Here is a 16,658-nt window from a genome sequence, read left to right on the forward strand (position 1 = left end):
GAAACTAATAACAAATTAAATTTGACCAGGTCATACTTTGAATCAGTCTTCAATAGAGCATAATGTATAGAATTTGAAAAAGGCTCTTTACGTACTTAAACAAGCTCCGCTAGCTGGGTATAGTCGCATTGAGGCGTACTTTCTGAAAGTTGATTTCTTAAAATGTCCATATGAGCACTCTCTATTTGTTAAAATTGGAGAATCTGAGAAAATGCTCATTGTGTGTTTATATGTTGATGATCTTATATTTATCGGGAATGATAGTGCCAAGTTTTCTGATTTTAGGAACTCTATGATGGATAAATTCGGGATGTCTGATCTTGGTAAGATGCATTATTTTCTTGATTTAGAAGTAGTGCAATCTGATGATGGGATATTTGTTTCTCAAAGAAATGTCTGAGGGAAATTTTAGACTGATTCAACATGAAGAAATGCACTCCAGTGGAGTTTGGCTTGAAGCTAAACAAAGCTAGAAGAGGAGATAAGGTAGACAACACACTCTACAGACATATTGTAGATAGTTTGATGTATCTTACTGCCGCAAGGTCCGACATCATGTATGTTGTAGGTCTTATAAGTAGGTATATGGAGATCCCAATGGAAATCCGCCTGCTAGCTACCAAGAGAAACCTTTGCTACGTACAAGGAACTAAGGATTTTGGTTTGTTCTACAAGAAGGTTGAAAAATCTAGTTTGATTGGTTTTGCTGGCAGTGATTACGCTGGAGATCAAGACGATAGAAAGAGCACTTCAGGCTATGTTTTTTTGCTAGGCATAAGGGCTGTTTCATGGTCTTCCAAGAAGTAAAAATTTGTCACTTTATCGATTACTGAGGCGAAATTTGTTGCTGCTACAAATTGTGCTTATTGTGCTGTTTGGTTGAGGAGAATTCTTGAAGAACTACAATTCAAACAAGAAAGAGCAACTACAATTTTCTGCGACAACAACTCTGCCATTAAGCTGTCAAAAAATCTTGTTTTACATGGAAGAAGAAAGCACATCGATGTGAAGTATTATTTCCCGTGAGATTTCAATAATGAAGTGTTGGGTTTAATTGATAGGTTGAATGAGAAATGGACGGAAAAAGAAGTGGAGGAAAAAATGAGTAGTCCCTCTTGCTTTATGAAATAAACATTTGTCCCATATAGGTGGTGAAAAAAAAAGGTCTCCTACTTAAAAATAGAAGCACTCCTTCATGTTGTTAAAGGGTTAAACTGAAGCCTGAGAGCTTTAAGTTTAAGGCAAATTGTTAGTTTTAATAATTCAGCTTAGTAAATTACAGTTTTGTTAGAAAATAAAATGCCTATATTTTATGTTTGTCGTAGTCTTTAGGAAATAATTTTGAAATGTGGGCTGCTAGGTGTAGTTCCTAATCTTTAGCTTCACATTATTTTGCTTATAAAGGATTGTAGTTGCAGCTCTTTAGTCATTCAGTCAAAAACAATTCCTTCGATTATATTGCCTCTCTCTTCTCTATTGTCTTTCAACTTACAAATTAATATTTCTCAATTTTGGTTTTTTTCTATCACTGTATTGCTAGTTTAAGTTAACGATACAACACAATTTTTTTAAAAATCTTTTTCTTGATATGGTAAAAAGGATAAGTAAAAATAAAAAAGTTATTTTAATATAATGAACAAGTAAAAGTGAATAGAGTGAGTAGCATATTAAGAATCAGACTGTAGTAAAGAAATAAAATGGTGTGTCCGTAGATTATTTTTTTAGAGTAATTCTTAATCAAACTGTAGTAAAAAAATAAAATGGGGTGTCAGTTTATTGTTCTTTTAGAGTAATTGCCAAGGGACTCTTATTAATTTCATTTGGTGAGCCATTTATGGTTCCCATCAGTTAATGTTTTCGAAAGGATCATTTCACTATTTTATGGACCACATGTCCACACCAGTTAAGGAATCAAATAAACATAGGTTCCATCTTAAATTTCTCTATTCAGAAACTTATCAATTACCATTTAATTCTTATAAATTTTGTGGTACAACTTTGGTCATACTATTTAATGATTGCTTCTTCATATATACTCTCACTTGTGTTTCCACATTACATCCATCAGCCATCTTATCAAAAGAAGATTTCTTTGTTAATTTTAAAGATTTCTTCTTTCACTTTCTTGCTTTTTCTTCTTATTATAAGTATTAAATTTGGAGCTAGGTAATTAAAATGGGAAGATCACCACGTTTAGATAAAAAGGGTTTGAAGAAAGGACCCTGGACACCTGCTGAAGACCAAAAGCTCTTGGCTTATGTTGAGGAACATGGCTATGGTAGCTGGAGTGATTTGCCTGTTAGAGCAGGTAACATTAACTTAATTCATTTTATACTGTATATATAAGTCAAATATTAATAATTTGTATATATACGTATATTTAACACTATATATATGAAATTTCTGACTATGCTAACATAATTTAACGTACATTTGTTTTCCACATTTGGAGTATAGGGCTTCAACGATGTAAAAGGAGTTGTAGACTGAGATGGATCAATTATTTAAGGCCTAATATCAAGAGAGGAAAGTTCAGCTCCGAGGAAGAACGAACCATCTTTCAACTTCATGCTCTTCTTGGAAATAGGTAAAGAAATTTTGATTTCCCTTATTTAAAATTCTGGCTCCGATGTTGTTTATGTTATTATATTTTATTAAGTGATTTGTGTAATAGTAACATACTGGTTCATCTCGTTATCGATCAAGGTGGTCAACAATAGCATCTCACTTGCCAAACAGAAGTGATAACGAGATAAAAAACTATTGGAATACACGTTTGAAGAAGAGACTAATCAATATGGGCATTGATCCCATGACTCATCAACCAAAGAGAGATGGTTCCAATTATAAGTCCATTGCAAGCCTTAGCCACATGGCTGAATGGGAGACTGCTAGACTTGAAGCAGAAGCTAGGTCTGTTCGAAATAGAAGCAGGTACAACAACAATAATAATAATAATCCTCAATGTCCTCATTATAATTTGCAGCAAATCCCTTGTCTTGACATACTACAAGCTTGGCAAATGTCGCGCACAAAACTACCAACTATAAAGGACATTAGTGCAATTCTTCTTGATGGTTTTCTCACAAACTCAAGGACAAAAATATGCAATTCTCCAACTCCATCTTCGTTCAATATCGAAGAAAATGTTGAGCTTGGTGAAGACCTTTGCCCATTTGAAGATATAATAACAAAAGATAATGACATCCAAACAGAATTTTCCATCACTGAGGGGTTAGCAGAGCTTTTTCCAGAATATGGTTATAGCCAAAACCCTGGAAACTACTCAAGTGAAGTACAAATGGACAATTATATGGATAGCTTCTTTACAAATTTTGAAGACAACAAGAGTAATTGGAACAACATAGCACATTTGGTCATGACTTCACCAATTGGATCTCCATTATTCTAAGTATTAAGAATTGTTTTTGATGATTGTGTCATGTTTCAAAGCTTCACAAGGATCTATTGTTTTAAGTCTGGAATATGATTTACTTTCATAAGGTTTAGACTTTCTATTGTTGTAATAAGACACACATTTAAAGAGATTTTTGAGAAATAAATTGGCAAGTCATATTTTAACCAAAAACAATAGATCAGAGTTCTGTATCTAAGAATTCGAACAAAAGCAAAAGAAAGTCGAAATCAATTAATTTAGATTTTCCGATTTATCGTCGTGTAACTCGATCCTTCTCCAAAAATCCTAACAGATCGTATGCATTTTTATTTCTTTTAATCATAACCAATAAAGAGTATGATGGTGAGTTGGATGAAATCTCTTCACACTGAATAAAAAATATCCGGTTTGAGCAAGGAGAATGGAGTAGCGTAACTCCTTGTAGGGACCTTCTCCTTTAATGATATTTATGCTACGAATTTGAATTTGTCTGCAAATTAATAAATAACAAAAAAAAACATCAAGACCTTATGTTAAGTTATTTTGTATAAATGGTCTATTGGTTGAAGTGAGGTTTACATTTGATCATGAATATTTATATCAAACCTTAGTAGCCAGACTTATTCTATAGTAATATGATATGATCAATTCTTAGCCTCATTTACTCTTATAATATTCTCTTATAATAATAACTCCTATCTTGGGGTGTTTATGGTACGATTTGGATCAGTTATTGGTTAAAATCAAAATCAAATCAATTTTGTCAGTTTTTATATTTTTAAAATCAAACCAAACCAAAAAAATAACCATCGGTTTGGTTCATTTTTTTTTTGTTTTTTCGCTTTTTGAAAGTAATAATTTTGTTAAGGGCATACACAAACAAAGTGATTTAATTAAACAATAATAAAGTCATTATACACCAAAAATCATAAGATGAGAAAAGCATAAACAAATCTTTTCCAACAACTGGATCATCACTTGGATCTACTTTTGATTTCCTGTTTAGAATAGCAAATATGAAAGCAGCGGCAACCTTGGCCTTGCTTGAATCTAGAGCTAATGAGTTGACTGAGAAATTCCTATTGATGCCTTAGTCAGAGCAAAGAAAACCTGACAGATTGCTGTAGAATTCTCAGCAAAAGAATGAGAGAAATCAAGGTTGTATTGATGATAATAAATGAGTACATGTCTCCTTTATATAGGAGTGAGTTATAGAGTCCTAAGCTAATTAAACTTAGAGTTATACTACAAAACACATTCATAGCAGCCTAGTCATAATCTGACTCTAACTTATCCAACAGTGAGTCCTACTATAACTTAATTCTTTTATTAGGTCTCTGACAGTCGTCAGGACTTCTATCAGTTAGATCATGTTGTTCAACCTGTTTCTATGATGCATCTTCAACACTTCCCCTCAAGCTAGTGAATGGTGGAACAATTACTCCTAGCTTGCTTCGAAAACCAGCAAAAACTTGGTTTGTTAATGCTTTTGTTTGAATGTCAGCTAGTTGGTCCTTAGACCTCACAAACTGAGTAAGAAGTTGACCTCTGGCCACCTTGTCTCAAAAAAAGTGATAGTCCATCTCAACATGTTTTGCCACGCCCCGGGAGGGTACCCTAGGTGTGGCTGGCACTCGAAGGCCATTTTTGACCTCCGAGCAAACCACCTGGTCCAATCACACATTCAATCAATCAAATTCTCTTAGCGGATAACTCAATTAAAGAAATACTATTCATATATAGGGCCGAAGGCCATACATTTACAACCCAATAAGACAATAAAATAAGACTCCTCAAAATAATCGTTCGACCTCCCCACACTCCAGTCTATGAAGCCTCTATCACAGTCTAAGAGGTGTCAATAAAAAGTTCATGTCTACCAACAATCAAAGTAAAGGAAATGTCAACAAAACTGTACATGAAGGCTCAACATCCTCCGAAAACTAGGAGGACTCACCAGCTAGCTGAGAGTGTATGTGGATCTTCAATGGAGCGCCAGTTGATGATCTCTGGTACCTGTCTCTGCATCATGAAATGATGCAGGCCAAATGGTGTCAGTACATGGAATGTACGAGTATGTAAAATGGCCGAATACAACGAACATCAAGGAAGAATCAATCAACTCGGAAGCTCAACTCAAGAGGAATACCAACTCAATCAAATGTCCTAAGTCTAAACAAGAATATGATTTAGACGGGACCAATGGCATACAATTCCACCCATTCTGACTCAGAGTACTATCAAGACCTATTTGGGAGTTTCTCTTAACCGACAACCAACACTTATGAGCTAGTGAAGGTACAACAAAACGACGTTGTTGCCGCGCCCGTTCATACCTTGCCAGGGTATGAACGAATCAAACACTCATGGATCCAATCCAACCAAGTCCTATAATGTCAAGATAAACTCTCGGGGAAACATCCGAATTAATGGTTCAATCCCCCCTACGTTTGGCAACACGGGTATTGGGTTCGAGTATGGACTATACTCTTGCCCAATTCGGTGCTCGATACTCCTCACAAGACTCAATGCTCATAAAACTCCATCCAATCAACTCAATCAACTCATATCGACAAGTCTCGTTACAACCTTGTCATCTCATCAACTCTATCATAATCACATCTTTCTCAATCGTACTATCCGATCAATCTCAAGCATATTATTCAAAGAAATTTAAATACACATATATAGCATCATCTAGATATAATAAATCATTTCTTTTATCCATTTGAGAAATCTTTCAGGCTTATCACAATTTCAAGACTTTAAATTGACATTTCATATCGAGCAACATTCTCAAGAAAATAACATCCTTTATCATAATCTATATAGTAAGAAGATAAATAGAACATATTTCACAACTCATTTCTTCATCACTCATTGTCACGCCCCGGGAGGGTACCCTAGACGTAACCGGCACTCAGAAACCATTTCCGGCTCCCAAGCGAACCACATAGCCTGATCACACATCCGTTCATTCATTCGATCAGCGGAACACAAAAGAATAAAGAAAATATTCAGTGGGTAACACAAACCTTAGTCTAACTTAAAGAATAAAGGCCATGGGCCAACAAATTCAACTCTAATATTTGTCATTATAAACAGTTTGACGAGAATAACTCAATCGATTCATCACTATCTAGTCTATGAAGCCTCTATCACTACTATCTAATTGATGCCAATGACATGTTCATGGCTACCTCAAATCAAAATGAAAAGGGCTAACTCAATGCAAGAATACACAGACGGTGTCCTCCGAATGTAGGGGAGGACTCACCAATACGCTGAGTGCGAATAGATCCCCAATGATGCTCCTATTGACGATCTCTTAAACCTGTCTCTGCATCATGAAACGATGCAGGACAAATGGCGTCAGTACGTGGAATGTACTGGTATGTAAAATGGCAGAATGAAACATACCTCAAGGAAGAATAGCAGCGGTCCAAATATCTCAAATTGAAAAGATAAGAGAGACTCAACAAGGCGTCATAAGTCTAAAGTAATAATACATTTTTAGACAAAGATCAATCATATACCATACAGTCCAATCCAATCATACACTATACCGTTCAACCAACTCATTTACAATTCGATCCCTTTCAATCATGTACAATCTACTAGACATTCAACTCAAACATCAGCTCAAAGGACTTAACTCAATAAATATGCAAATTAAATTATGCAACGTTTCACAATTCCACTCAAAAGACTCAACTCAATAAATATATATGACAACTCACTCAAGTGTCCTAAGTCTAACAAGAAATCATTTAGACAGGACTAACTCATAAGCATATAGCAACTCACTCAACTCAACTGACTCAGAGCACTATCACGACCTAAATGGGAGTTTCTCTTAACCGACAACCAACACTTATGAGCCAGTGAAGGTACAACGAAACGACGTCGTTGCCACACCCGTTCATACCTTGCTAGGGCATGAACGACGAACCTCATGGATCCAATCCAACCAAGTCCTATAATGTCAGGACAAATCAAATCTCTTGGGGAAGCATCCGACTTAACGGTTCAATCCCCCCTACGTTTGGCAACACAGGTATTGGGTTCGAGTATGGACTATACTCTTGCCTAATTCGGTGCTCGATACTCCTCCCATGACTCCATGCTCATAAAACTCCTCCAATCATCTCAAACAAGCCCTCACGGCTAGTTTCATGTGGAACAATGCCACCTCATCAACTCTGTTCTCATTTCAACTCAATTAACTCATAATGACAAGTCTCATTGGACCTTCTTTCAAATCGACTCATCTCAAATCATCAAACTCTTCTCTTTAAAAATTTATACAATCTCGACTCAATGAATGTAGAAAATATTATGTACATTAAAATATAATTTCAACTCCTCAACTCAAACTCAAAATAGATACTTTAATGTAAAAATACTCAACTCATTTAAAGGCTCCTCATACTCAACTCATACTTAAACTCTTTTCTAAATCAAAGATAAAACTAACAATTCTTTAGACTCAAAGTAGTGTATAAATAGTTTATGCAAAGAGGTTCATAAATAATTTATTTAAGGCTCCTCCTCAAAAGATCATTTATTCTCAAAATATTCCTAAGACTCCAATCAACTCAAATTATGCACATCACATACCACAAAATCACATTAGACTCCAATCCACTTCATCACATAACATCTTCATCAATATACCTCTTCGTCAACCATTCTACATATATTAAATAAGCACCATTCACATCATCACTCACATCGTCACCAAAACATCATCATCACATCATCATCATATATTATCATTTACATCGTCATCAAACATTATCATCACATCATTGTCAAGTATCATCTTCACATCAATCATCAAACATCTACTCCAAAAATCCTTATTTTTGTCCTATGTTCATTTTATAGAAGCAAAGGGACATTCTTAACTAATCAATTCATTCTTTTCATTCCAATCAATACATATATATACACACAACTATCCATCTCAACCTCAAGACATTTACGACAAGAAATCTCATCTTGAGTTCATGTGAATGAAACATGGACCCATACTCTCAACAAAATTCAACTCAAGAATATCGTCAATACCTATAAATCTATATACAAAGATACATTTGTAGCCAAAAATATGAAAGATAACTATTTAGTAACTCAAGTCATTAAAATCACCAATCAACCATTTATATCTAAAACATTCCATAGTTTAGGAAAAACTTTCAAGAAAACCTTCTAAGAAGGTTCAACTCTTTCACAACTTCTATCCACACATATATATGGGCATATGGAAGAACTAAATCCATATTTTAGGTTAGCCTTACATACCTTGTTTGAAGACTTTGAAGGAACTTGATGTTAGGTCTTCAATGGAAGACTTGAATCCTTGAAACTCTTGAAGGCACCCTTTGTTGGAGATGGATTTGGGGAAGAAGAAGAGAGAAAATATTAGGGCTTTTAGAGAGAGAGAGGGACTGGAAAATATGGTCCTAAAACATCCAAGGATAGGTATATATAATTAGGGAAAAAGTCCAAGTTGCCCCTCTTCAAAAATCTGAAAAATTGGGCAAAAGTCTTGCTGGCGCTATAGTGGCGCGTCGCGCCACTGCAGCGCCAAGCCAAAATAGGCCTAAAACCCTGCACATCTAATAGTGGCGCGTCGCGCCAAGGATCAAACTACTGAGGCTGTTTTCTGGCGCTATAGTGGCGCGTCGCGCCACTGGGGCGCCAAGCCTATATTTTGCCCAGGCCTGAATATTCCTGCAGTGCTAGTTCGTAGTAAAATGGCCATAACTTTTGACTCCGAACTCCAAAAATCGCAATCTTGGTGGCGTTGGAAAGAAGACTCAAAGACCTTTAATTTGGTAGGTCGTGGTCCACCCAGTTCTTTATATACTAGGAGATATGGTCGTTTGAAGTTGACCCTTAAACTAACTCGTCCGAAAACTTAATCAATTGGAGTTCTTCGGACTCGACTTGGTGTTAGACATCCCTTATGACCCCTAAACACATATAACACACTTCAAATACTTAGGAATTAATCCTAACTCATGTGTAGAATTACAAGTCCTCCGGTCCGAGTCTACCCACACGTGAAGAAATGTTCGAATCTTAGCGGAAAATTTTGGGGGGTGTTACACTCATACTCAACTAAGGGCTCATTTTTGGAACCTCTTAGCTCAATAACATTGACACATATAGAATCAAATAGATAGGGGACCAAGTTTATACAAACACAAACAATACCAAGAAACTCTATTCTCATGAACATCTAACCTCAAAGTAAGAGTAGGGCACATGGGTGAACTCAACTCATGTTTTCGATAGCCTTACATACCTTAGTGAAGACTTGAAGAAAACCTTTATGTTGGGTCTTTAATGGAGAACTCAAATCTTGAAGCTCTTGGAAATCTTCTTGTTGGAGAAGGATTTGGAGAGGAAGAAGAAGAGAGAGAGAGAGAAGAGGTTTCTAGGGCTTTTAGAGAGAGAGTGGGGGTTGAAGAAATGATCCCAAAATAGTCTAGGGTGATACATATATAATTTGGGGTAATTCCCAAATTGCCTCTTCTCAAAAGTTCTGAAAAATAGGCAAAAATGCACTTGGCACGATAGTGGCGCATCGCACCATTGCAGCGCCAGGCTGAAACACGCCTAAAACCTGCACACTTCGTAGTGGCGCGCCGTGCCAGAGACCAAACTACTGAGGCATGTTTCTGGTGCGATAGTGGCGCGTCGCGCCCTTATAGTGCCAAGGCCAAATTTTCTGGGTTTTGGAAATTTGGCCTGAGAAACCCTGCGTCGTGCCCTTACAGTACCAAGGCCATTTCCCAGCAGTTTCAACCCAAGCCAAAAATGAAATTCCTGTTGTGCTAGTTCATCTTAGGATCGTCATATCTTTTGACTCCGAACTCCAAAATTTACGTTCTTGGTTGCGTTGGAAAGAAGACTCGACGACCCTTACTTTGATAGGTCGTGGTCCACCTAGATTGACGTCTTTCAAAAGATAGGGTCGTCAAAAGTCGACCCTTATATGAACTCACCCTAAACTTAGCCACGATGGATCTTTTGGGCTTAGCTCAGTCCTAGGGGTCCTTGGTGACCCCACATCACCTCTAACACTGCTCAGTCCCTCAGAAACTTATCTTAACTCACAAATATATTTCAAGATACTCGGGTTCGACCCCTTCCGAACACAAGAAGGGTTTGAATCTTTGGAAAATTTTGAGGAGTGTTACATGTTTGGTTCTAGCATGCATAACTGAATTGAATTTCATGTACAAGGCACTCAAGTTATCACAATACAGCGTAGGAACTGACTTAAGAAATACCCCAAGATCATAAAGTAAATATGTGATCCATGTCATCTTTGCTGCAGTGAAGGCTAGTGCTATATACTCAGCTTCAACATTTAATCTTGCTACTGTAGTCTATTTCTTGGAATTCCAAGAAATACAATTTGCACCTAGGTAGATGTTGTAGCCTATAGTTGATCTCTTAGTTAGGGCTGGACATAAAATATCAAAAAACGAATTACCGAACCCAATCGGCTATTTTAGTATTCGGTAATTTGATAATTTGATTCGGTATACGGTACTGAAGTATAAAATTCGGTATTTCAGTTTCGATATTTGATATTTATAATTTTACCGTTCGGTATTTGATATTTACCGAATACCAAAATTAAATTACGTCTGTTGGGCCTTATTGCCTAAAGGGGCTAAAGGCCCATAAATATTTTAAGACCAGCCATGTGCCCCTGCAACCCAACAACAACAAAAATCAGTACTTCAATGCCCATCCCTACTTTTACCTTTCTAATTTCTATTCATCCAAATGTGAAATGCCCAGCCCTAGATAGCACACAGCAACGCCAGCGTCTTCTTCCAAATTTCTCCATGTTAATTTCTGATTCTGCTCCATCTTCATACGGTCGTACCTCCTCCTTCTTCTTCTTCTGCGAGGTGAGTAGGTGACTGCTTACTTAGGTCCTTTCTTGATTTGTTTTTTTATCTTGTGGTTCATGTTGGGAGCTTGGGCCTTGGGGTATTTATCTATTCAATTCATTTTTTTGTATTTCATATTTTGTTCATGCTGACGTGGGAAGGGTATCGGGGAATATGGGTATAGTCACAAAGAAAAGGAAAAATTTAAGTTGTTTTGGTTCTTTTTGTTTAAGTTGAAGAAAGTACATAAGAGAAACATAGTATAACAATTTAGAAAATAAATATTATTTAAGCTTCTTTAAAATTCTTTCCGAGATGGCTCGTGATGTGTTGGCAATTCCAATTTCTAGTGTGGCATCGGCATGTGCCTTTAGCACCGGGGGCTGTATTCTTGATTTATTTAGGAGTTCTTTGACTCTGAAATTGGTGCAAGCTATTATTTGTCATCAAGATTGGCGTCGAAATGAGCCTTATCCCATAAATGTTGAAGAAGATTTTAAGGATCTTATAAAACTTGAACTTGTTATATTTTTTAGTTTTTGTATTTTATTTTTATATTTTTTTACCTAGTTTAATTGTTGACACATTTTAAATTCTTTTTAAATTTGGCAGATAGCTCAAAAGATTCCCTCGTTCTTGATTTGTAATCGCAAGATGCCTCAGGTATAAGGCTCTAAATTTTCATTTGATTATTCTACATTATTTTCACCAGTACTTTTAACTTTTGATAATGCCAAATGTTGCTTCTTATGATCACTTATCAGCCCCATTAACATTCTTTTGGGGGAGATTAATGATTTTGATGTGGTTGTTGATAATTCAAGTGCTTCTGCAGAATCTATGGAGGTGTAGCCTCTTGTATGCTTGTCTCTACTAATTGGCAGTACTAATAATCTTTTTATCCATGTAAGTTAAGACATTGTTGACAAAAACATGGCCAAGCATCACCCTAATTTGATCATATGTAGGAAGCAGTCAGGAATAGCTATTGGGCGTCTTTGTGAAAAATGTGATGTGCAAGAAGCAGCTGGATTGAAATTTCTCAAGTTGGAGAAAGTGATGTACACGATTGTATCTTCGTGGTTTATGATATCAGAATGAAGAAAGACGATAGTGTAAAAAAACCCCAAAAAAATTTCTAAGATTCAGACCTTTCTTGTATTCGGGTAGGGTCAAACTCTATTATTGTTAAGTATATGCATGAGTTAAGATGAGTCCCTGAGTAATTGAAGAGTGTTGGAGGTGATGTGGTGTCACAAAGGACTCCTAGGACCAAGCTAAGTCCAAAAGATTCGTCGTGGCTAAGTTTTAGGATGAGTTCATATAAGGGGTCGACTTCTAATGATCCTATCTTTAAAAGACGACAATCTGGGTGGACCACGACCTATTAAATTAAAGGTCGTCGAGTCTTCTTTCCAATGCCACCAAGAATGTAATTTTTGGAGTTCGGAGTCAAAAGATATGATGATCCTAAGATGAACTAGCACGGCATGAATTTCAGGCCTGGGTTGCAACTGCTGGAAATTTGGGCTTGGTGACGCAGTGGCGCGAAGCGCCACTATCGCGCCAGGAATAAGCCTCAGTAGTTTTTCCCCTGGCGCGGTGCGCCACTACGAGGTGTGCAGGGTTCTCAAGCCTATTTCCCTAGAACCTAGAAAACTTGGGTTTGGCGTTGTAAGGGCGCGACGCGCCACTATCGCGCCAGAAACAAGCCTCAGTAGTTTGGTCATTGGCGCGATGTACCACTAAAAGATGTGCAGGTTTTTAGCCTATTCAACTTGGCGTCGCAGTGGCGCGATGTGCCACTATCACGCCAAGGGTGTTTTTGGCCTATTTTCCAGATTTTTTGAAGAAAGGGCAATATGGGAATTTTCCCAAATTATATATGTATCAGCCTTAGCATATTTTGGGGCCATTTTTAACCCCCCTCTCTCTCTCTAAAAGCCCTAGAAATCCCTCTCTTCTTTTTCAATCCTTCTCCAACAAAGATTTCATTCAAGAGCTTCAAGAAATTCAAGTTTCCCATTGAAGACCCAACAATAAGGTTTTCTTCAAGTCTTCACTAAGGTATGTAAGACTACTCAAAACATGGGTTGAGTCCACCCATGTGCCCTACACTTTCTTTGAGGTTAAATGTTCATAAGAATGGAGTTTCTTGATAAGCCTATGTCCAAATGAGTCTTGTAATCCATTAATGTGATTCTTGTTATGTTGATGTTGTTGAGATAAGAAATTTCTAGAAAGAACCTTCATGTGAGTATGAGTTTATGAAGATGAGTCGTTAAACATGCTTTATTGATTTTTCTTAACTATGTGGATTATGACAAAAATGCTAATTTTCTTAAATATGTTGTTATCTTGAATTGTTGATTTAAAACCTTGAAGTTGTGGTGAGTCCCAAAAGATTTGTTAAATGAATAGAGGAAAGATTGGATAGATATGTATGTTGTTATAAATGCATATTTAATCTACTCTTGAAAAATATTATTGGGATTGATCAGATTGTATGATTGGGAGAGGTTTGATTATGATAGAGTTGATGAGTTGACAAGGTTGTAAATGAGACTTGTCGATATGATTTGATTGAGTTGATTGGATGGAGTTTTATGAGCATTGAGTCTTGGGAGGAGTATCGAGCACCAAATTGGGCAAGAGTATAGTCCATACTCGAACCCAATAACTACGTGTGCCATCATACTCGAATTTGGATTGTGACAACTTGCTTCTACTTGCTTCTACTTTTATCTCTGCCTTGTGACCTCTAAACTTGCTTCTCCCTCTGTCTTCAGTATACAAAATATCGGAGTGTGAAACTGAAAAAGATGAAATTGAGATCTTCTTCTTATCTCTTTATTTAAGACATCACTCTTCGCATATTCTATAGTTACAACACTACTAGGAGAAGAACTAGTCAAAAAAATTGAAGAGTTTTTCAAAAGTCTGGCAGAGTGTTAAAAAGTCAGAGTCCTTGTATTTCTTCATTAAACTGTACACCTATTCTAGAAAGGTGCTCAAGGACACCTAAAAAATTATTTATATGATTAGAAATAGAATTGTCCTTTTTATTTCTGATATTCATCAATAATTATAGTAGGAAAAACTTTTTATTGCCAATCTTCGAAGCATAAAGTGTCTTAGGCTTATCCAATAAACTTCTAGGACGTGTTTCATTCATAATGTGATTTTTAATTTTATCTTCAACCCATTATTTGATATAGAACAAACCTATAGGTGCTCAAATTTCCATTCCTTATCATTCATAAACTGAGGTTTATTAGAAGCAAACACAGGTAAATTTATTTTCTTGACAAATAAAAGATCTTTCATCTTTCCTTTTCAAATATGATAATTATTATGAAGGAAGGGAAACTTTTCTAAACGCCTCATAGTCTCCTATTCATAATTGTGGAGTGCTTCACAACCATGAACAAAACCCTATTTGACACAGTATGTTGGACTCCGAAGACCATTTCAAAACCTCCTGCTCTGATACCAAGTCTGTCACGACCCGAACCTAGGGCCTAGACGTGACACGATGAATGATACACCCAAAGGTATCTCACTCAAGCCTACTAGCATTCATTAAGCATTTCATTGGTAATGGTAAACAATAATAAGCGGAAATAAAAGCATTTTTCCATTTATGTCCAAACATACCTCTACTAATAGACTTGGCGGGGGTTAAGACATGTCCCTAGCTCACCCTCAATATAAGTGTCAAGAAATGTCTTCATAAAAATCTTACTATTCTACATAACATAAGCTTAGAATAAAAAGGATGTCGTTCTCGAAACATGGGAACTCACCACAAGAAATCTTCAACTAACTTGAACTAGCCACGTGGAGGGGAGTTGAGGAGTGACGCCGGTTCCTACATGGTGATATCATGTAGGCAAAAGTATGCATTAGTACTTTGAATGTACTAAGTATGTGAGTATGCTATGAAATAAAGAACATAAGAGAGACATGAGTAAGCAATATGCATAAGTGAATGCATGTATTAGACATCATCATATGAAACTTTAAAATATTTATTTTGTGGGGAAGTGACCATAACCGATATTTAAGACCATGCGAGCTATTACATGGAATTCAACATAAGCCCCTATATTGGCACGGGGAGACTACTTGCCAGGTAGAACTCCATTCAGATTACATTTAATTATTTAACAGTTAGTGGCTACAAAGGCCTAGCCGACAAGGGCTCCTATGGTGGCACATAGTTAATGCAATATGAGACTTTACTTAAGAACTCCTTAGGTCGAGTTCCCATCTACATGCTACATTCGGTGCTAGGTCAAATCCCATAGAATAATATTTATATATCATAATAACATAAGCATTGTATAACTTTAGACATCAAATCATCATCGATGGAATAGCTCATTAAAACCTTTGGTTTATAATATCATCATGACTACCATGCCCTATTTACCATTCTACTAATGAACCTTGATTTATAAGAAAATTAGGTCTACAATCAGTGGTAGCGTTCCGGGTACCATGCTAATCGAACCTTCCATTTTGGAAAAATGTTGAAAAGCATTGACGGCCTATAGGGAGGTCAAACATGTCATATCATAACCTTAGACATTTCATTTGATTCAATGTGAGAATTGTCCTTTCACATTGAAACCTTAATTTGGCTAAGAAGCCCTTTTATCAACCAATCATTCATTCAATCATTTCACAAGACTCCCTTAAACATGGGCATTTGCTTCATAAATTTTTATTTGGAGTCAAACTTTCAATTCAACTTCATTTCAACATAAGAAAACTAGGTGGGTTCATTTCATATAACTTTCAAATACATTTAAAGAATACTTGTATGCATGAGAGTGATATGAATGCATCAAATCAAACATCTTAAAAATAGCACACCATATGCACTTTAAAACTACTTTCAAGCTTTCATATAAGTACCTTGATAAACCATCCATTTCATGTAAATAAGAATCAACATAAGTCAATATAGGTAATAAACTTCAAATATTCAAGAATCTATACATTTGGAATCATAGTATGAAAATTCCTAAAAATTTTCATCACTTGAAATTAAGAGTCAATATACATATATATCAATAGGAGTAAATAAACTTAAATATACTATAATCTATGCATTTGAAACCATTAGGTAAAATAACATAAGATTTCATCATTTAAAAATTGATATGCAAAGTTGAGAAAACATTTGGGCTCCATGGGTGGAAGAACCCATGGATGAAAACCCACATACCTTAGGGAGGAACTTGAAGAAGATTTGGAGAAGTCTTGGTCTTCAATGAGGAGCCTTGAATCCTTGAGTTTGATAGAAAAATTGGAGGGGATTATTTGAGAGA

The 16,658-nt window shown here is 36.2% G+C and overlaps 2 protein-coding genes across 2 annotated transcripts; both read left to right on the forward strand.

Annotated features, from left to right (window-relative positions):
* The first annotated feature begins 423 nt into the window (after positions 1-423).
* On the forward strand, positions 424-807 carry LOC129869843 (secreted RxLR effector protein 161-like). Its single transcript, XM_055944436.1, has one exon. The coding sequence runs from the start codon at positions 424-426 to the stop codon at positions 805-807; it is 384 nt and encodes a 127-aa protein (XP_055800411.1).
* Positions 808-2,060: 1,253 nt separating this feature from the next.
* LOC129870767 (transcription factor MYB106-like) lies at positions 2,061-3,459 on the forward strand. The gene is made up of 3 exons (XM_055945629.1): positions 2,061-2,308; positions 2,458-2,587; positions 2,707-3,459. The coding sequence occupies exons 1-3, from the start codon at positions 2,176-2,178 to the stop codon at positions 3,410-3,412; spliced, it is 969 nt and encodes a 322-aa protein (XP_055801604.1). The 5' UTR covers positions 2,061-2,175; the 3' UTR covers positions 3,413-3,459.
* Positions 3,460-16,658: the final 13,199 nt, after the last annotated feature.

Source organism: Solanum dulcamara, chromosome 10, assembly GCF_947179165.1.
Source record: "Solanum dulcamara chromosome 10, daSolDulc1.2, whole genome shotgun sequence".
Taxonomy (NCBI): Eukaryota; Viridiplantae; Streptophyta; class Magnoliopsida; order Solanales; family Solanaceae; genus Solanum; species Solanum dulcamara.